The 21648-nt window shown below is 40.8% G+C and overlaps 1 protein-coding gene across 12 annotated transcripts; it reads right to left on the reverse strand.

Annotated features, from left to right (window-relative positions):
- Positions 1 to 541: 541 nt before the first annotated feature.
- LOC306827367 (transcriptional repressor p66-alpha-like) lies at positions 542 to 17519 on the reverse strand. Of its 12 annotated transcripts, none has more exons than XM_079349140.1 (11): positions 17191 to 17519; positions 8280 to 8809; positions 6862 to 7006; positions 6479 to 6607; positions 5864 to 5941; positions 5645 to 5767; positions 5152 to 5316; positions 3458 to 3719; positions 2582 to 3000; positions 2228 to 2492; positions 542 to 1746 (listed from the first exon to the last, which is right to left on the reverse strand). In XM_079349140.1, the coding sequence occupies exons 1-11, from the start codon at positions 17332 to 17334 to the stop codon at positions 1607 to 1609; spliced, it is 2400 nt and encodes a 799-aa protein (XP_079205266.1). In that variant the 5' UTR covers positions 17335 to 17519; the 3' UTR covers positions 542 to 1606. The 12 variants fall into 12 exon arrangements, with proteins under 12 accessions (XP_079205266.1, XP_079205268.1, XP_079205263.1 ...); XM_079349142.1 differs by having other exon boundaries at positions 2363 to 2492; positions 5152 to 5340; XM_079349137.1 differs by having other exon boundaries at positions 5152 to 5340; positions 5645 to 5764; positions 17191 to 17518.
- Positions 17520 to 21648: the final 4129 nt, after the last annotated feature.

The raw sequence follows: 21648 nt of genomic DNA on the forward strand, positions 1-21648 counted from the left end.
TAGATGCATCATTGGGGAGTGTTGCTGCCCTCCATAGGCTGAAGTGATCAATGATTACGTCCTTACATCCATCGGCATATCCCAGAAGAAGACATTTGAACAGTTTTATGTTTTTTCTTTGATCAGACAGGCAGGGTTCATAAGATGAAGATACATGAGTCTCTCTACACTTTCACAAGATCAATTCTTCCTCTGTGGTACAAAAAATCTTCTGTCCCCACCAGTGTGCAGACCTGCACCTTACTTGACGCCCGTTTTCAAAAACCTGTCAAAAGGAGGGATGGATTTGTTCCCATCATGATGAATTGCCTTAGACTTTAGAGAGATTTATTTTCTCAAATGACATTCAGACTGAAATTAACTGTTAGTCATGACGGGCTGTTTAAACTCTGGCTGTATTACTAAATGTAGTGTTGCCCAGTGAAGAATAATTGATACTGATCTGACAAACTTCATCGTCTAATCACTTCAAATTAAGCAAATCCGCTTAGTTTTTCCCCAGAGATGATTGTGTTCTTCACACATAAATGAAAACAAGTGATTAAAATGTATAGTACTTTATTATTTTTTCAGGAGATAGGAAAAAAGTAAACCAAATAATTTGAAACATGTTTGTACGTTGCAGGGAAAGCAGAGAAATTACACATTCTGGTGAGGATATGGAAGAAGATGGTCTGGTGTGTTCCAAGATCTTGGTAGCTGGTTTTATTTTTTTAAGACTGATTCTAGATTTATTATATCTTGACATATTGCAGGATTAGGGTTGAATAAATCCGAGCCAAGATTTCTGGCTCCAGCCTGGCAAATTCTGTACATCAGAGTTTGCTTTTTTCTCAGCATTGAACTTACACTCAAAATAATCTGAACATTGATATAAAATAAGTAAATTACAAATGGCTATTACAGGTGAATTAAGCAAAGACACCATGCTTTCTCAGCTGAGGTGCAAAATGAACAGAGTGGTTCAAGGTTGGCATGCTGTTAAACAAGGAAAAAGCTAAATAAACCCTTCATTTGTGAAAACCATAGTATCGGATGATTTTAAATAACTTACTGTAAATACAACAAAATCAAACCTAACACAACTACAGGGATAATTAACTGAATTCTTTTGTTTTGATTTATTATTAATGACTGTTTTGTTAATGTTTAACTCTTGGGTATGACTATAAGCATTCAAGTGTCAAATGTTGGGTCAGCTTGACCAACATCATGGCAAAAAGAGCGCATAATCCCTAAACAGAGTACTTTTAAAAAATGTAAAGCACTCAAGGCAAACAAACTCTTAACACAAAATGTTTTAACCACCCAGTCAAGAGGACACAGATCCCACAGATCCCAGGGGGGGAAGCCCTTCAAGTTTTTTTTAATACCCACTCAGTCAAAATAGTTTCAGCACAGTTATCAGAAAACAGTACAATTCAAAATAAACAACAGGATATAAGAAAACTAAAACAACAGTCGAAACAAATGTAAGGAAGGAACATTCCCTTACTTCAGGAGATTGTATTTGCTTAACAGTCCTCCGGGGGTAGCTGTTGGCCAAGTTATCTAAGCTGAAGAACCTGTACAAAACTTGTAAATGAAAAGCAAGGTACTGTGTACATTATTTCCATGTGTTTGCAGTCTGCGAGATTGACGAGCGGGAGGGGATCATGTCCAGCAGGTACTCCCTCTGACGAGCGTCCACGGTGGCTGATGTCTTGTGACCCGTCAGGCTTGGGTTCACATAGGCCATGGTGACTCCTGTGAACATCAGAAAGTGCAGCAGGTTAAAGGTGTGGAAGGAGGTGTGTTCTGCCAGTTTGATGTATTTTCATTTGAATGAAAAAAGGAGCAAGATTCGACAGAGCCCAGAATATATAGGCACCCATGTTTCAACAAAACCCAGGCGGACACAAAGAAACAACAACATTTCTACTCAAAGGTAAAGTAGTGACCGAATGAAGCACCAAACTGAGGGACAGAATCAGGAAGAATGAGATCACTGGCAGGGTGAGAACTGGAGAGTGGGATCACCTTGGCTGAAAACATTTCATCCTATGTGTCTCTTTACTTTTTTTCTAAAGAGGGAGATCGCACTAGACTGAAACATTAGTGAAAGACTCCTAAGAACCAGATATGGGTAGGCACAAGGATATTCAAGGATTGCTTTTGGACCAGACAGGAATTTGAAAAAGAGGAGGTTTCAGTCGCCAGAGTCGAGCTTTTGTTAATGTGAGTCTACCTGTGTTGCGGTTGCTCTGCTTCTTCCATGCAGTGGACGAAGAACTACCTCCGCTGACATTCCTGCTGCCGCCGATCCCACTGCTGCTCACCTTTGAACTCTGGACAGAGCGGTGGGAAACATGGGCGTGCTTACCTGGCCGGCTGACCAAAGCTGCGGCCGCCACTGCACTCTGCAGCTGGGATGAGGAAGAGAAGGAGTGGGGGACCCCCCTCACCCCTAACGATGAGATACCATGGGACAGCTGGCCCTGGGAGAGCTGGCGCTGGGAGTAAAGAGGCAGAAAGAGGCTTTGAGGCAAAGCTGTAGTGTCTCTGAATGAGCGTTTTAAATGATGAAACCACAGATTCTAACCTGCTTGATGGAGTGATGGTGAAGAATGTTGGTGCCTCGGCTGGCCTGGTGGTGATGTTGGAGGGAGGACGCTCTAGCCTGAGACTGCTTTAGCTGCTGAGACACCAGCTGCTCTGCTTTCAGAGATGATGAAGAGGAGGACGAAGAGCTACTGTGGGAAACAGTTGAGGATGTCTGTTGACTTATACGCTGCTCTATTTCCTGCTCTTGTTGAAGTGCTTTGACAAACGCCGCTTTCAGCCTGTTGGTATGTTCAGCTTTCAAAGCCTTTTTCTGATTGGATGACATGCAGTGTTCACAGAGAACTGCGCCGCCTTTTGTCTTGTCCTGCCTCCAGCGGCAGGTGAAGTCAGTGTTGCACTGGGTGCAGATGAAGGGATCTCTGACACTGGCCTTGGACAGTGCAACAACCGTCTTTCCTGTGTGGAGAGAGATGGGAAATCCAAAGACATTCAAACTGACAGACAAAGTAAAGCATACATTTGAAGTCTGGATAAAAATGACTTCCCATTGACAGTATTTCAAATCATTATAAAAGGGCTGGACTATTTGTAAAGCTCATCTGAAAAAGATCCAACAGATTACCAATAAGGGCTTAAACTAATAAATGTCTTTATGGCTGAAGTGGACAATATTATTATTTCAAATGTTTATTAAACTAAAATACTCATTATTTTGTATGTAAGCCCAAAGAGATGTCACCAGCAGTATGTACCTCAAACATAACGTTTACTATTGTAAATTAAGGTAACCACTTCGCTGACTTCAGAAGCTGGAATAAGTGAATGTTACTATTAACTCTTGATGAACTGAATAATAACTCAGTTTACCTGTACATTGAACAACAAAGCCATCATATAAAGAAGTCCTACACACCTCTGTGGATCGTGTCCAGTAGGTTCTGTACCACTTCCTCTAGCCCCACCAGGTAGATGAACTCATTGTTTGCAGCAGAAGGCAAGAAGTTAAACTCTGGGGCAGGTGGCTTGGGGGGCGGAATCTCAAGGAGGGTCTTCTCTAATTGTTTCCGCAGAGCAAGTTTAGCTGCAGCTTGTCGGCTTGCTGGGGAGTCATTCACGCTTACCAAAGACAGGCCACTGCTTCCTGAGGAGGAGCCCTTCAAACTCGAGGGCGAGCCCTGAGAAACAAGCAAAGACAAAAAGAAACAAGACAACTCAGAATGGGAAAATATTTGACTTGTTTAAGAATCCAAGATGACAAGAGTACAATTGGTGTTGAATATCTGTTAATTGTAAAGCGTTGAATGATAAATGATAGGTTATTAGCCATTTGGAGTCTATTCAAAGGTTGTTTTTTTCACAACTACTCAAATTCAAGTTGGCTATACATTATTCATTAATACTTTATTTTACGTAACATAAAGTTACCATTTCGTTTAGTCCGCCAGTTCTTCGAAAAAAAATTGTAATGGGTAACTGGGTCATATTTATTAAAAGTTAAGCTCACACCTATTCTAGCTAAACACACGCGGACTACGGTGAGCTAAAGGTGAACCATATCTTTATGCTAACGTCGACTTTTGGTGCACTTGTACCTGTCGGTCAACAGTTTAAACCTTAATATTTTAGTCTTCGGTTTAAACGCACTAATGTGATTGGGGACTTTATGATTAGCTAGAATCCTTATGTAGTACAAAGTAAACTATAAGAACAATGTTATACGAAGACAAATCAGAGACAGTTACAACTACCGCGGTTCTAAACGATGATTATCGAAACAAAACCTAAGCAACAGGAACCATTTTCTTTCTGTTGCTAATACAACCGTCTTGTCTTCTTAAGGTTATTATTTCTGCACTGACCAAGTACCACCATATGTACACATGACCAAACTGAAGTGAACACAGGTAGGCTTCCTACACAGTTTGGTCAGAGGTATGTCTTCTCCTCCAAAGCCGATACAAAAGAAAACAGTAATTCATTTCTACAGAGATTAAAATCCAGAGTACGTAAACACTTTGATAGAAGGCTACCTGGTATCCTACTGCGTCACGTGACGGTGACACACCTGCGGGGCTTCTAAAATAACTGTTATCTAACCTTGTGTGTGAGGAAATTACAATTTATTTGGCCTTTTTTTGTTATTGCTACTAGTAATGTACTTCTGTAAATCTGGTGAAATTTCAAAATGTTACATTAATTTTGAAAAAATATTAAACGTATTTAATAATTTATAAATACTACTGTTTCTGTTTTTTCCTGAAAGTGACTGAAGTTGAAAAATAAAAACACGTACGGGATGGAAGCGTCCAGAGCCTTAAAGTTTAGTAACAGACCCTAGAAAACTTCTTCTGAACTTAAAGGAACGGTTTCTGGATCACTTCACAGGATCACTTTTAAACTCACAAATATGGAAAGACACATTAAATAACATATTATAAAACAGTTTTAAATATTTGACACACAGGGAACCAGGGAAACGTATTTAACTGAATACAATTGATCAATCAAAAGGTACACATCTTAATTTTGTGGTTTTTTGTTGTCACCATTGGTTATAATAATGTTTATGGGCCTTTGTGGTTTGATTAACATAAAGGTCTTACTGACCAGGGTGGTAGCACTACTGCCAACTCTTATTAAGCCTGGCTGGACCATCCCTCTATGGCCCTGGCCTGCAGGGGCAGAGGTCTTTGGGCCCACCAGCAGAGGAGGGGGTCCTGAGCCTCCGGAGGCAGCCAACTGCTGCTGCTGTTGCTGACGGAGAGCCTGGATCTGCTGTGGAGATACAGAGATGGGCTAACCAGGACGATGAGAGGGATGACACAGAGGGGCATCACAGACAGGTAGTGTCGGACAAGGGAGGGACATCAAAAGCACCAAGGCCAAGGGCACAGACAAAGAGAGAGAGGTGCAAAGAGAGATAATAAGTCTATTTTAGGTGAAATTATTCCCCTGCTGTTTGTCTCTAACATCTCTGAAAGATAGCAATTCGATGCTACAGTTTACGCTGTTGTTGGACAAATCAAGAAATGTTAAAAATGAATAAAAAACGCTTTTTAAAAGTATTGTCATACATTAATCACAATTTCCCATGACTCACCTGTGCACCTCTCACCAGAGGTGGCATTATGATCTGGGAGCCATGTTTGGATGACATCTGCTGTCCTCCTCTCACCAGCGGTGGAGGGATGACTGTCCCAGAACTCCTCGCAGTCAATATCTGCTGACAAAACCCCATAAAACAGTTCAAACTCTGTTAAAAATGGTCTCTTGTACTGATATCCTGCCCTGACCGCAGGTCTGATGGTAGAGCATTTACCTGCTGTGAGCCTTTATTGCTTGTAACTGTTCCACGAATTAGAGGAGGGGGAGCAGAGGAACCAGACAGAGAGGAGGGCTAAAGAAGAAGGAGAAAGACAACAAAGATAAAACATGGTATTAGCATACCTTGTACATGGAAAGTAAACCTGTTTGCACCTTGCTATTAAATGAGTCTCCACTAGCCACATGTGATCAATCTCAGTTTCCAACTATAACAGGAACATCATTTTCATCATGACCTACATTCACTAAAATCTTTAACATGGACTTGTAGCTGAGAGAGAGAAACACAAGGGACAGGTTGATTACCGACATTAGTGTCATAAAGATACCAAAATTTCTGCCTTGCAACCTAATAGTTGCCCTGGTTACCAAACAGAAGTCAAACCTTCAATGTGAAACCGACCACTTGTGGGTCTCACTCCCAGATCACTACTTTATGTGATCCAAGTGTGCTTGCAATACGTTTTAGGTGCATTGATAAATTTGCTCCCAAGCTGTCCTCTTGTGATTGGCTCAGTCAGAACACAGGTGGTAATAAAATGAATACTTGTTGTGTGCCGGTTTTGTAACTATTGAGTAGCTTTGGTTGATTTACATTCGGACTATTTACCTTTTGGAGCGAGTCTCTCTGTATCTGGCTCTGGCGAAGTTTCTTCAGCAACACCAGCTTAGCCTCCTCCAGTCTCAGCTCCTCCTTCAGCTGCTTAATGATGCACTCCCTCTCTTCTGGACTGTTCTTCTGTATGTACAGATAATAACAACACAAATTATAAAAGACAAAACTATAACTAATAAGAAAATTGTTCAATAATGGAGCCTTAACTGGCCAATATGGAATCGACTACAGTGAATGTTTCACCCTTATCTGCTCACCCATTATACTTTTTGAGACTAGCAGGTCACAACTAAACCAACTTCTAATGTTAACATTGCAAAGTTAAAAAAAAGGTCAAAAAGTAGCACGACTTTCAGCTGATTGTGGGCCCGTCTCACCATCAGCAGGTCTGTGTCGAGCTCCTTAAAATGGCTCAAGCCGTTCATTGGAGGACTTGGGGAGTCGTTATCTGATAAGATGATGACATCATCATCATCATCATCATCATCTTCAGGGGATGGAGGCCGTTTCTCCCTTTTTATACTGCGGGACACAAGCCAGACAAGGTATACAAAAAAATACATCAGATGTGCCCACACACACACACACACACACACACAGGAGCAGTAAATGAAAATGAACAACTGACATGGATGTTTGAGGTAGATAGAGTACTAACCTCTCATTGCTCAAATATTAGTCGCGTCTCAAACCTGAACTACAGTTTCTGACAGTGGGTTAATCAGTTCCTATAACATCCCTGAAAGTCCAAAGAGATTGTCCATACAGCTTCTCTTCAGGTTGATGCCATTTCTGACAGCAGACCATCCTAAATGTTAAGGAGGAGCATGGTGGCTCTGATAAAGCTCTCAGAGTTAAGCTCGAATTACTGTTTAAGAAGGTAGATTTCCTGAGAAATAGGTGTTTGAGACGTTTTCTTGGGTGACCTGTACAAACATTTGTCAAGCAAGATAAGGACATCAAAGCATCATGGGAATACTGTTGTCTATTTGGCTCAACCCTCTTCTTTCTACATGATTATGTACACGTACAGCTTCTCCTGCAAAGTGACTAGGGCGACTGCCAGCTGCGTGTGAGAGTGGATGACCTAAATTCTTTGACTATGGGATTCAAAAAAAGTGAGGAACAAGAGTGATGTGTCTCAGATTATGTATATTCATGACACGTAACAAGTAGTTATAGTCAACGTTTAACAACATGAGGTCGACCTCTCCTAGTTTTCTTGTGGTATCTGTGTGTGTGTGTGTGTCTGTGTGTTACTCTCTCTTCAGGGCTTAGCGCCATCATCACTTCCTGTGGATTAATCTCTATTTTTCCAAAGAAGTCACATGACCTCCAAGTCCTCATCACGTGACACACTTACTCCCCCCCCCCCCCCCCCTCCCCTCACTGTTCCTTCCACTGTGGAAACCATGGCAACAACCGGCTGGAACTGGTTTGTGACACACGGCTTCATTTTGTGCGAGAGGAGTTTTTAGGGTTCAGGTAGTGAGTGGGGGGAAAATGGAGGTAGACCAGAAGATTAAAGTTCAACTCTGTGGACTCGAAACAAACTGTTCCTCTAAACACAAAACTTCACGAACATCACAATCATAAAATCCACCAAACATCATCAGTCTTTGTAATGCTGAAATTAAAGTCTTTAAGTTTAAGTTCTTTTACACTCTCTAAAGTTTTAAACAAAAACTGTAATCGAGAAGCCGGCAAAACTGTGTGCACAAAATCACTTCTGTGCACACAGAGTTTCTTGACTTGAACTTGGCAGAGAGAAAGTTTACTCTAAACTGCTTCTCACCCTCTGGAAGTGCTCATGTCCACAGGCTGCTCTCCTGTCTGAACTTCCACTTTGATGGTGGCCTTCATCTCTCCTGCAGCCAGCATGCCACTGGCCGCCTTCGGCTCCAACAGTCGAACTCTGCTCCTTGTATCACTAGCTGACTCTGTCCTGACTTTGCCAGCTCTGTCACTGCAATCAGTCCGTGAGTCTGAGCTGGGTTCATCTGTGCGTTGTCTCTGGGATCGCTCCTCATCATCCTTCACTGTCTGAGAGGCCAGAGGTAACACTAAAGGTAACGGAGACTTGCTCTGCTCCTTTGGCAGCTCCTTCTCCGGCTCTGCTGAGCCATCTCTAGGAAGGCTTTTATCATCCTGTGCAGGTTCACATGTAGGTTCAGTTTGCTCTTCTATTGTAGAATCTGACGAATCCAATTTAGGCTTTTTGCTTTCATTGTCATCATTAGTTGCTTCTACAGACTGGGGAGCAGCCTCCCTCTCCAGCGCCCTCTTCTGGCTGCGTGTCCGGCGAACAGCCTCCTCAGACATCCCCTGCAGATAAAGGAAGAGCAGGATGTCATATCTTTACTGTGATAAATTAAGGCCTTATGACTTTTACAAGTCAAATCCCACAAGATACAGAAATGCATTATTTTGAAGCTTTCTATGCATATTCAAATGACATTTTATCCAAACTACAGCTGGCACAAACTAAATGGGTCTTATCACTATAAAAGTTACACTTTACAAGAGATTACTGAGCAGACACTGAATGGGTTTTTTAAACTGTAACTTTTTTGTTTAGTAAACTAGTTCAAATAGCTGGAAAGGGAATAGATGTAATCATCTCAAATATCCGTCAGTCTGTTAAAACCTATATTATTTGCATGTGGAAACATTTTTGGTAGTTGCAATTGAATAAAAAAAACTTAACAGTGCTTTTAGAGTGACTTGAATTTAAAATAGTGACGATGCTTAAAGTCTATGTTTAGCTGTTTGTAAACAAACACTGGATCACATGTGTACACAAGAACAGGTGACGCAGTAGAAGATTGTGTCACAAATGTAAACTGTGTTCAACTCTTCCACAGTTCCAATCGATTTTAGAACATGAACTTATTTTACATCTTTGCTGTACTGTCCTGTACGTCCTCGACATAACAAATAGGTAGGGACACTCTGGAGACAGCCTTCATTGGAAACCCTGCTACACAATACTAATGGGAAGGGGAGGATATCCAAAAGGGAAGTCAAACTTCTTGGTTTGCACAACAGTGAGCAACTTTCTTTGGAATAAATGGAGCTCTGCCTGCGAAGCTCAATCCAGTTCTTATTTTACATCCATGATGTACAACCTCCTAGATCTCAGAGGGTTAGGTTTAGTTAGTCAGATGGCTGACAGTATATAGTTTAGCTACGTGAAAAGTCTACCCTGTCCCTTTAAATGACCAAAAACTTGGACTCCCTGAGCAGCACAAGATCGCAGCATATATACCGATATCACAAGATTTTATTTTTTTTTACCTCAAATTGAAATATCATCACGTTTTAATCATCACGAGATCTCGTGGCGCAGGATCTCATCACACACCTATTGTGACAGCTCCGGTGTCCAATCAGACTTAAAGATGTTCATTTACTGACACTGTTTCCTCCTCCTCTCCAGATTGTTGCTTGTGTTGTTCTTACTCTCTGGTGTTCGTTGCTTTGGATAAAAGCTAAATGAACGGTAGGATTGTAACATTTTTATTAGTCTTAATACCTGCAGTTAATATTCGAATTGGACAAGAGATATAAAAGCAACCAAAGACACCTCTGGCTATGTGCAAACAATTCATGATCATTGGTGTCTGCAATCAATGTTACTGTTGTGAAGGTATATTTATCCTATATATTACAAAGCAAATGCCCTATCACAACTGATGTAACCCATTATTCTCAAAGAATGGCTGATTGTGGACTAAAGGGAGACAGAAAATAACCTTGAATAAGCTGTGAGAGACACAGTGTGACTAAAATGGCCCCCAGACAAAACATGTTGGAGGTCACAGGAGGACAATGATGACTCAAGAATTGTTCCAAAACATCTAATTATCCACATTTCACCCAAAACCACAACCCAAAAATCAGGGAAAACTGAAAATGGAGAACTTTGTAAGTTCTTGATGACACTTTAGAGTAGAAATATGGTCTCAATAACAAAAAAACCCTTCAGTGAGACATCACACGGTGAAGCACATGACAACTTTGTTGACCGGGGAGAAATCCAAAATGAACTGGAGCATGATTTCTGTTAAGTATCATGAAGACCCATGAATCCAAGTATTAATTGATAAGTGTTGCTGAAATAAGTTTGAATTATTCTAAAGACTCCAGCTTGGGTAACATATTCATTTTGTTTAATTAGGCACAAAAGAGCTCCACATTCATTACAGACTGATATCTGCTGTAGCAAGAAATGCCATACCTTCAGATGTCATGCCAGCTGTAGCAGTTAAGAGCGAGAGACACAGCAGCTCGTCCTGTCACAGACTTGCACCAGTACACGGCCCACAGACACACACACAGTGTCAGGTCAGAAACAGAAGAGGAGACAGGGAGATGGTAGACCACATGGGTCAATACATCTTTACTTTTATGGGTTTGATAATGGCCAGTTACACAATTGTGCGCCCGCTTCTAATGCACTTTCCATGAGAGAAGATGCATTTATGTATTAAAGACCTCGTGCCTTTATTATCCTGTGTAATAACAGAAGACGTACACTACAATAGGTTAGTCAACCATAGCAGACCTAATCAGTGATATCTGGCAACCACAACCACTCCCTAATCATACAGCAGGTCTCGTACATTTAAAAAAAATGTTGCGCACATTGGTCTGGTACGCCGATGTTTAATTCTAAAATGTGTTTTTTTAAATATTACTTTTCTAGTTTATTACATCACAACACTCATTTGATCCAATTGATAAACTAGTTGGAGTTAGTTCAGGTTTGAGTGTGGGATTTTTTAAATGCATGAGTGTAACTGTCTGCTTTTACTATCTTTGTGATGCCTGTGTGTGTGTGTGTGTGTGTGTGTGTGTGTGTGTGTGTGTGAGCTTCACATACACACGCACAAACAGTGCACACACACAGAGCTGTTCCACCTCACCTATTGCGATGTTGCACATTGCCACTGTTTTTGCTTCTGTATAGGGAGGAAAATGGATGTAGCTACTTCGTCCCACTATTCTGCCTCTGTGCGTTTCACATTGCACGAGTATCCCACCAGCAAACTGGAAATCTGTAAGTGTCATGGGACGCTAATATTACAGCGTTGTTAGGTCTTGTGGAGTTCCTAAATCAAACGCAATGAAAAATGAAGCAATAACGGAAAACCAGAAACTGAACCGAGGTCTATCCTGCAACAGGCGCTGCTTGTCAACCGGCAAGGGAGGCAACTGCTTGGGCCCCCATGGGCTGAAACTTAAAACCACAGCAGTGGATCAAAATGTGCAAATTTTGTGATGACAGTAGGAAACGGTACAGCACTCATCCATATAATAGTACATGACTGAATGATGCTTGTCTAGGACTAAGTATGGACGAACCCTTGTACCCTGCGTGCGAGTGATGACAATGATTAATTAGACCTATTTCGTTTTTTTTGTACCAGACTGTAAAAGTGTCAATTTATGCTTTAAAAATGGATTTTGGGGCTGGTGTGTGTACTGTATGTCACTCCTGATGTTCCTGGAGCCAGCCTCAAGCGAACACTCGACAAACTGAAGGAATTTGCCCTTCCACATTGGCTTCATTTTTTTGGGATGAACTCTGTTTGGAGGTGCCCCCTGTGAACCCCGACAGACTCCAACATTGCCACCGTCTTCAACTGCTGAAAACACAAAGTAGTTCCTATGTAACGGATCAATGCCCATCTGTGATACTGTCATGATAACAACCAAGAATGTGATGAAAGGGATTGTCGTGTCTCATGTATAGAACTATCCCGACAAATATCAAAACCAGTGTATTATTGTGAGTTATGAAAACTTCTGTTGTGTTAAAGGCAAACGCCTGCCAGCCTATGACAACATCTTCAACAAAGGGCCTTATAGGTCACAGAATCTCAAACAGACAATACAACTCCAATTTAAAGACATTAGGCTGGGATTGATGCTTAATGTGGAACCACACAGTAGAAACACAGTGCTGTCCTTCATACACAAGCGTGTACTATTTTTCAGAATACCAGTCCTGTGTGTGAGTCTGTGGAGGCCCTCAGTCTTCCCAGCGACGCACTACAGGAAGGTATGATTTAACTACAATTTACCCCTACTACTTCTCTGAGACACACTGGACACTCTCTAGCCCCTTCCTCTTCTCAAAGCGGTGATGGCAGCAAGCATAAGACACACAGTGTATCCGTGATGTACCTATAAAACACACAGCATCACAATGCCTCATGCAGGGCAGCCATCTGATAACATTGAGCTGACTAAGTTTATACTCTGACATCACTGAGACGCACGACGTGACCCTTCCCAGGATTCAGTGGGACACACAAAGCACTTTTCCTGAGAACTGGTTTAAACCGGTTGGCTAGTGTGTGTATGACTATGTGTGTGTGTGTGTGTGTGTGTGTGTGTGTGTGTGTGTGTGTGTGTGTGTGTGTGTGTGTGTGTAACTAAGAGGGAAGCTGAAGCTAGTTTTAACCCTTCAGGTGCCGGCGCAGACGTTACACTGATGGCCATGACAGTGTGAGTGTATTTGTGTGTGTGTGTGTATGTGTGTTTTTGTGCGTGTGTGTGGGGGGGGGGGGGATAATTATAAAGTGTGATGCATAAAGCTGTGAGATGATGCTTGGGGAAGGGTTAAACACAGGAACGCCACCCCCCCCCCCCAAAGTTACACTGACCCCATCTTTGAAGCAAGGGTCTGAATGGCTGACGGGTTTCACATTACATCTCCATGGCACTTTACACACATCTCTGCAGAGCACACACACACACACACACGGTGGATCATCAAACCCCCACCCATCCAAGACCTCCACACATTAAATCCAACCAGTGCAAATCCTCTTTACACACCTGATGAACAAATGATTTCAATGTAAACAAAGTTCACAACCAAGTTAGCAGATTACTCAATGAACCACATATCAAGAGAACGAGTGAAACAACTTTCAGACTGTGTGTGTGGGGTGAATGTTTCATGGATGGTACAATTACCTCATTGAACAATATGATCCTGATAAACATTCAAATGAGATGGAAATCCTCAAACAGCATTTAACGACACTGTGTAGTTCCTATTGTGCAGTGTTGTGGTCATGGTTTGTTGGGACACTGTTTTATTTGGATGTCTTTTTTTAGTGCATCCTTTTAGCAAAACAATTCTTTACCAGAAACTCTGTCAAACTCACTTTAACACGCCAGGAAAAAAATGTTTTGAAATGGAAAGATGGTTTGTTGTCTTTGCAAAAAAATAAATTAATTAAAAAAAAGGCTATCTTTATTTGTTCTCAGCAGGCTCTTGGTATATCTGTTGAAGAAGTAGATGAGTACATAATGTGTTTTTTTTTTTTTTGTTTTGCTTTAAAGTTGACTGAAGTTGTCATATCATAGACAGTTATAGCCACTCTGCTGCTATTGCTTTACATCGAATAAATGTTTAGGTTTGGAGGCCTAAATAGCAAATCAAATGTAACACAACACTGGTTTAAAGAGTGAGAAAGTCTATGAACCAAAACCAATGCATGCAAAGGAAATCTTAGTTGCTTAATCACATCATGTCATTTTTGGCATTTTACCAACAGTTTAATTACTCCCACTCTTGACATCTGCAGTGTAATTAAATAACATTAACCACTTAGTCCTGTGCAGATTCTTGACTCTTGGAGGTGTTCACCAACAGAATACACATACTTAATAATCTAGTATCATGTTAATCTCACTATCAGAGTGCCAATCACCTGAATCTACAGTTTATCCGCCTGTCTTGTTTTCTGCTGACGGTTGTCTTACCGTATTTCCAGGAGGCGGATATTTATCTAGTCTCTCACAGATCATGTCAACTGTCAATCATTCAATCCCCCCTTTCTAACTCTCAACTATCATCGATGTCTGGCTGCATAGTGTGTTCAGTGTTTTATTTACCTTCTGATGGACCTTTAACCTGAGGAAACCTATCTCTAAACAGCACAGGGTTTTTAGAGTAGTGTGCAACCATGTAGCTGCACATGTAAAACTGCTGCACCAGCAATAAATTCTTATCGATCATCTGGATGCAGCTGTCAGAAAACCAAATGACAGAAACAAGCACCAACTATAATCCTGTATGGTCTGATCACAATAGAAGAATTGAGCACTTTTACTCATAACCGAAGTCAACATCTGTGGGTCACTTTAGAATGTTTGTTTTTTCAAGACTTGCAAAGGAGATTTCGCAAAATAGGCTGGAAATGGCAATTACACAGCAAAGAGTAGAAGTCATTGAGGTCTAACCAAACAGCTCCCCTGTGACCCCTGCAATCATGTGCAGCAGCTTAAATGTGGCAAGCAGACGACCCTTTTCCAGAACAGTGGCTGATTACACACCTACTCCGGATCAGTCTTGTGAGAGATCATTGCAACAGTGTAAAAAACAACAAGGCAGAAACTTCTGTGCATGTTTTAACTCACTGCTGTAATTGTTATACTACGAGTACAGTCACAGTGGGGGTGTAGGACTTCCATTGCATCCTACTTTGGATGTACAACTTGATTCAAAGCATTCTCCTCTTTTCTGACCAGTGTCACTAAAGGGAACATGTATTATGTTCACAGTGGGTTAATAACAATGCAACAGATTGTTAACATTCAAATAACACTTTACAAGGCCTTTGTTCAACGTGGACAACTAGAGGGTCATTCCAGAGCTCTGCAAAGAGACAATAAAGTCTCCTAACAGCAGATCACTTTCCCCACTGAACAGGGAAACTCACACTTCACCTGCGATGTAGTGAGCGTCCCAATTAATAATACTTAAGAAGAGTAGCCTCAAGCTTCATCAAAGAGTTGACAAATATGGTATAAATAGCAGCCTGATAACCATTCCTGGGAGTAAAATTTTAAACTATTATTTTTTAATAAAAAAATGTTTGTTTTTTTAGTTTTGCTTCTTGCTTCGACATAAAGTTGGGGATTTTGGACAGTTTTGACTGGGTGGCATGTTGTATTGTATAGACACCACTTTGGATGGCACATGGTTAACTGACCTAGATGACAATTTTCTATAAATGTTGTGAACCAAACAACTAAGAGATTAAATAAACAATATTAGAGACATATTAAGCAACAATTGTTCTATTAATCAATAACTGTGGTGCTTACAATAAAAACGATTATCTGAAAATGTGCATTATTAAACATTAGCAGCAATATATTAACGCATATTAAAAATGCAAAGTCTTTGATCGTTTAGTTTTTATTTTCCCGTAAGTCCAACATTGTTAACTAAATAATGTATAACTAGAAAAGTCATTGACAGACTCCAATGACATCACATATTAAATAATATAGTAAAAACGGGAGTCCACACTAATATTTCTTCATAGTCCTGCTGTAGAATGACATAAAGGAGAAAAGCCCCTGTCTTCAAAGCACCCGAGAAATGCTGCATATGGTAACATCAAGACACAGCAAGCAACACAAGCTTCTTTCATATTCAATCATTAAGTATCATTAGTATGTCTGAAAGGGAAAAAAAGACTGTATTAAACGTATTTAAATTGGTTAAACGAAAGACATCCTGAGCCCTAGCTTTGTCCCGAACTTGTGAGTGCGCGCGCCTGTCTGTGAGAGAGGTAGCGCGTGTAAGTGTGTGCAGTGTTTCTGTGTGTGTGTGTGTGTGTGTGTGTGTGTGTGTGTGTGTGTGTGTGTGTTCAGCTTTAAGAGGAGGAAGACTACGGTTGTCACAGAGAGAAGTAGGAAGATTAGCTACCAGATAGCAGAACCAACACTGGTGCCAAGGGGCTTAAAGCGGGCAGCAGCGTCCACCATTAACGTTACACCTTCCCGATACACCAACCAGCACACCACGCTCAGCCCTTTAAAAACTAAACCCGGCCCACACTGCATGTGCAACCAGCCGGCTTTTCCCTCATTATCGAAACCTCCTCAGAGGAGGTGAGCTTGTTATTAGTTAGCGGGCTAACATTAGCCACATCGCACAAACAACACCACTTCACCTCGCGTGAAACCCGCTCGTGTCCGTCAAACGGAGAACAAAGTCAAAGTGGTAAAAGTCCTCGTGTCGGACAGCTGCTCGTGAATGTGACCCACACAACCAGAACCGAGCCCGAACCACTGACCTGTCTGCACTCCGATGCGGGAGATGCATCAGTTAAAAATGGGTAAAAAAAACTTTAATCCTGTTGGCACAAAAGTGAGCCTGTGTGAGTCTCACGTGGACTGTTTACCTGTATGTCCCTTTCTGAGGACAGAAACCAAGTCGGAACTCATAAATTTCATCGACCGGCCCACAGACTGAGCCCGCCCGCCCAGAGAGCCGCTGGCGATGTTACGTTATAATCCTCACCTCATTGAACGACTTCAGCTGCACAACATCATGTCCAGGGATCATACTTTACAAACTGGCACACGCCACAAACGTAAAATAATACATTTTTTGGCTGGGCAAGTGTCTCCCCTCCCCTCCTTCTCTCCTCCCCGGCACTCAACCTTTGGCTCTGCGGAGAAGTGTTACTTTTCAACAGCCCATCAGCTTCTTTATCGTCACAGATAGGTGGAGGAAGACCTGGCTTCTCTCGACGACTCCGAATAAAAGGCTCCCCTCGATCCACTTCCTAAAAAAACTTCGACTTCGCCTCATTCAACTTACTCGGTCGCTTTGTCGCCTCTTCTTCGCCGATGGTCGACCAAGGAATGTTAAATCTGCTGTTTACCTCGGTAAATCTTTGCTTTTTAGAAATCCTGGGGATATCCTCTTTTTTTTCGGCCCTCCCCACTGCCGCGTCTGTTGCCAAATAATGCGCCTCAACACACATGGAGCCGCTGCGTCCTCTTAGTGGGCATGCGCACCTCGGCATACCAGGGCGACCGGATCACATCATGTAAGCCACTGACCACCAAAGGGCCAAGCCAGGATGATCATGCCAGGGGCCATGGGCTCCTCAGACTGAATCTGTGTGTCAGTGAAGCAGAACGCCCAGTGACCCTCTCCAACACACTCACTCATATCCTCACATGTTGAAATAATGACCTGTGATAATTAAAGGGTTAACACATGACATTTGTACCAAAACACTCCAGCATCATGATTTCATCCTAACTATGCTTACTTAGGCTACTTGTCTCTAAATACCTGACTCCATATGGCACACTATTTTCCTTTTCGTTTCATTCACAGAAAAGACACATTTCAGCGCCCACCTTCAAATTGTCTGCACATTTCTCCTTAAAACTCGAAGTGAGCACCTAATATACAGTATTTACATTTCAGGGATTAAACAGCTGGTTAAACGAGCTTAAAGCTGCAGTTAGATGCTTAGCTTAGTCAGAATCTGAGCAGCCACAGCAGGTATAATGCATCAGAAGTTGCAGTATATTGCTTCCATAAAGGATACAGCTGGCTGTCTCTTTCATGACAAGACCTTCAAAGCTTCCCTGTGAACCAAACTAATCCTCTGTCATCCACGAACACCCAGAGCACGTGCACACACACACACACGCACATGTGTTTGAAATACTGTTCTAAGAGAAAAAGTCCATAATGACTGACATGGGTCTATAGGGGCTTCTGTTCCCTAACAGCTGGGGGGGGGGGGGGGGGGTGATCAGTGTGTGCTTCATCAGCATTATCCTGCTGTTCTTTAAATGACAAAAAAGGCCCTCTCAGGATGATGCTGTGTCATCAGGTCTGATTGTTTTCACCCTCTCATCACTCTGTCCCTGAGGCCTCGGAGTGTCTCAAATAAATGCAACTAAAAGCATACCAAGAGGCCATCTTCTCATAATCACCCAGCCCAGGCAATGTTAACACAATGCTATGACCTAATGGGTAATCATAAATCGTTCGATTATTGTTGACTCCCTTCATTTCAACCCAGGGAAAAGTTGTTGTTACTTTGGTCTAATACTGCATAATTACAAGTTATTAGGACCAGCTACACCTGAGGACACTAAAGTTGTGTTCCCATAGTAGACTCCAATAACGTTTTTTAAATTGCATTTAGGCCACTGTGTCCTGCCTCTTTTCTTCTTCACATGGACTCATTTCCTGCACGTAAATCAACCATCTCACACATGGATGGTGAAAACTACTTGGACGACAAACACAAACCAATCAGCTTCCTGCACCACACATTTGTACCTCAAAAACAGGTTCTGCATTAATAGATGAACGTTTATTGGAGGGTTACTTGCAGTGTGTAGACTCACATGATGACGAGTGGTGTTACAGTGAAAAAGTCACAAGGTCACCAAGGTCATAAGGATTCTTTCTCATGTGAAAAGTAGTTTTTTGCCAATGTTATTGCATGTTATGCAATAAGTTTAACCTGTGTGTGATGCTAGACAAAAGCAGACGGGGAAAGTCATTAGAAGTGAACAAGTCCTTAACATCTGTGCTATTTTCTGATTAATTTAACATTCTGTTAGTTCATATGCTTAAATATGTATTAAAGGCAGAGGACTATCCAGCCTGATTCATTCAATTGCAAATGTCCCATAGGGTTACTTTATTTAAGTTTAGTTAACAACATGTTATACCTTTGTATGTGGTTGTTATTTCTTGTTGATTGTGAACAAAGATTTTTTTCAGGCTATGGTCTTATCAAATGATATGGCTAGCCGTCTAACTGTCAAGCCATTTAAGAAATACAAAAAGTCTTAATAGTGTGGAAACAAGATAGAGCCCAGGGAAATATCCAGTCATGAGTAAATGTCCTTTTGGGATCATGACTGTTTGTACACAATTTCATGGAGTTCTATCAAAAAAAAATCATTTTGTACCAAAGAGGCCAAAACATCTCATGCTGTCTATAAGCACCTATTTTTCTATTACTTGGCTGTATCCAGTAATGATTAAAACATATAGGCGTAATATGCCTTCATATTTTGTTTCAGGAAGGCTAACAGAATATCCAATCATTTCTCCAATAGTTTCCCCCCACCATTATCCGTGGATTTGCAGAGATTAACCTCAAATACACTTGCAGACAAAATTATATATGATAATAATATATTCTTACAGTGGTGGAACAAATGACAGAAACACCTGACGATGATCACCTTCAGTAGCCTATTCTTGCCTGTAATAAATATCACTCGACATGGCAGTGATCTTAAAATGGATTTTGTTTAATGGGGTTGAATTTAGGGATGTGGTAGGTGGAAGCGTCAGATCTATAGTCAAACAGATGTATGGTCAGTGTCCATACAGCCTATCTCTCTCCCTCTCCTCGTGGAAGAGGCTTAATGGCCGCCCCTTACGACATGACAGCTTCAACTTAATCCTCATTAAGAGCCGTAACAATGCAGGAAGTAGCTGCTGCAGTCACGGTTAGACAGGCTCACTATTTGGCAGGAAGTGGCGTTTAGCTGCGTCCAAGACACCTCGAGCATCCAAAAAGTTTTCACTTCTAACTTACCCTCTTCTTCCTTAAATGAAGATTGTTTCACTACAGCCGCACACAGATGAATAACATATATGAATACGAGATGAGACACACCGGGTTTTGATTAAATCAAAAATAAATGAAATGAAACAGAAGGCTCGAACACCGACGTGTTTATGAACTGCGTTACCTTGACTTTGTCTAAAAGTTCATGTTAAGGGTTTCCTCCCTTTAAATGCCAGGACGAGTAATAATTAAAGAACGCAGCATATGTAGACTACTTTCAATATTAATTAAAATACATCTTAATCATGTTCAAATGAATAGCCTATACAATATCAGGCGCATTGAAAGGCAAATTATTAGCAAAGCAGCAATTTGGACTGCTTTAATTTAAACCACTTTGCTAACACTAAGTCCAATGATGGAGTCAAGCCTAATATGAATTCTAAAATAAGTAGTTTTAAATGTGTTGGCAATAGTATTAATACGATATAATACATCCCTTGATTGTTTTCTTTTTTGTTTAATTTCAGAATCAGCCTTATTGACCTGAAAAGGACTTTAAGCCTGGTATTAAACAACTCAAACATAACAAAGCAGCAGAAACATGGGACAAACATGTAATGGTGTGAAGAATAAAACATTTAAACTACTGGCTTTAAACTAGACTTTGGTAACAGAAGCCCTTTTAATCCCAGTAGACCTGCATAGTTTCATGTCAGTAATGCAGAACAAATACACAAAATTCACTGTCATTCGTCTCCCTTTATGACAGGACTTTGCATGTTTCTGGTTTACCTCACTCACGTGCCTGACCCATCCCATTGGATAAGGCAAATAGCATATTGTCAGATTATAAAACATTTTATAATAGACAACAAACATATATCACCCTTATTAAACTTTGTGAATGTCCACAGGTCCTGTTTATGCATGGGTATGATTTGGGCCGGTCTATGTGTGAGAAGCATGTCTCCAAAAAACTGTGTAAATCAGAATGTGTCTTAGGGATTAATATTCCACATAAAATCCAATATTTAGAACATTTTATATGACAATAATAATAAACCATTGCATATCATCAGAGTATGTGCTGTTAAGTTTTTTTTCTTGCATAGAACGCAAAGCCAGCATTACAGAACATAATTTATTTTTTACATAGGTGATGAATCTTTGTTTTATTTCTTAGCATTTGGCAGTATTGATATGTGGAGCTAAAATTAAAATTATTGTTATTCATTAATAAAAATGACATTGGTAAAAGTTAAGTGATGTTAAAATCACAAAAAACACAATAAAATATGCATTTTATAAGATACCGTAAAATGCCAAATACGGTCAAATGGTGCAGTAGTTTGTTTTGAAGTCATTAATTTGTAAATACAGCATACGGGACCTTGTACTTTATCTTAAAATACTTCCTCCTCTTAAAATAATCAGAACTGTGTAACAAGATGTTTTCACAGAAACAAACACAGTTGCACCACTTATTTAAATGTATATTAGATGGCGTTTATAAACATATTACAGGCAATAAATGCATTCACTATATTGTTGGAACAAAAAACAAATGATTACTTAGATACGGATTAATACTGCCACCATCTGGAAGATGTGAGTACAAAATGGGTATGAGCGAAAGAGCAGGAGTTAGAAACAAAACGCTTGCATCAAAAAAAGAGCTTATCATTAGATGTTAATAACTAAAAGCTCAACGTACACATCATACCCACAGTAGAGTGAAGAGATAACATTTCAAAGGGAAGAATTATTAAAATCTGA

This window comes from Symphodus melops (assembly GCF_947650265.1).
Source record: "Symphodus melops genome assembly, chromosome: 7".
Lineage (NCBI taxonomy): Eukaryota > Metazoa > Chordata > Actinopteri > Labriformes > Labridae > Symphodus > Symphodus melops.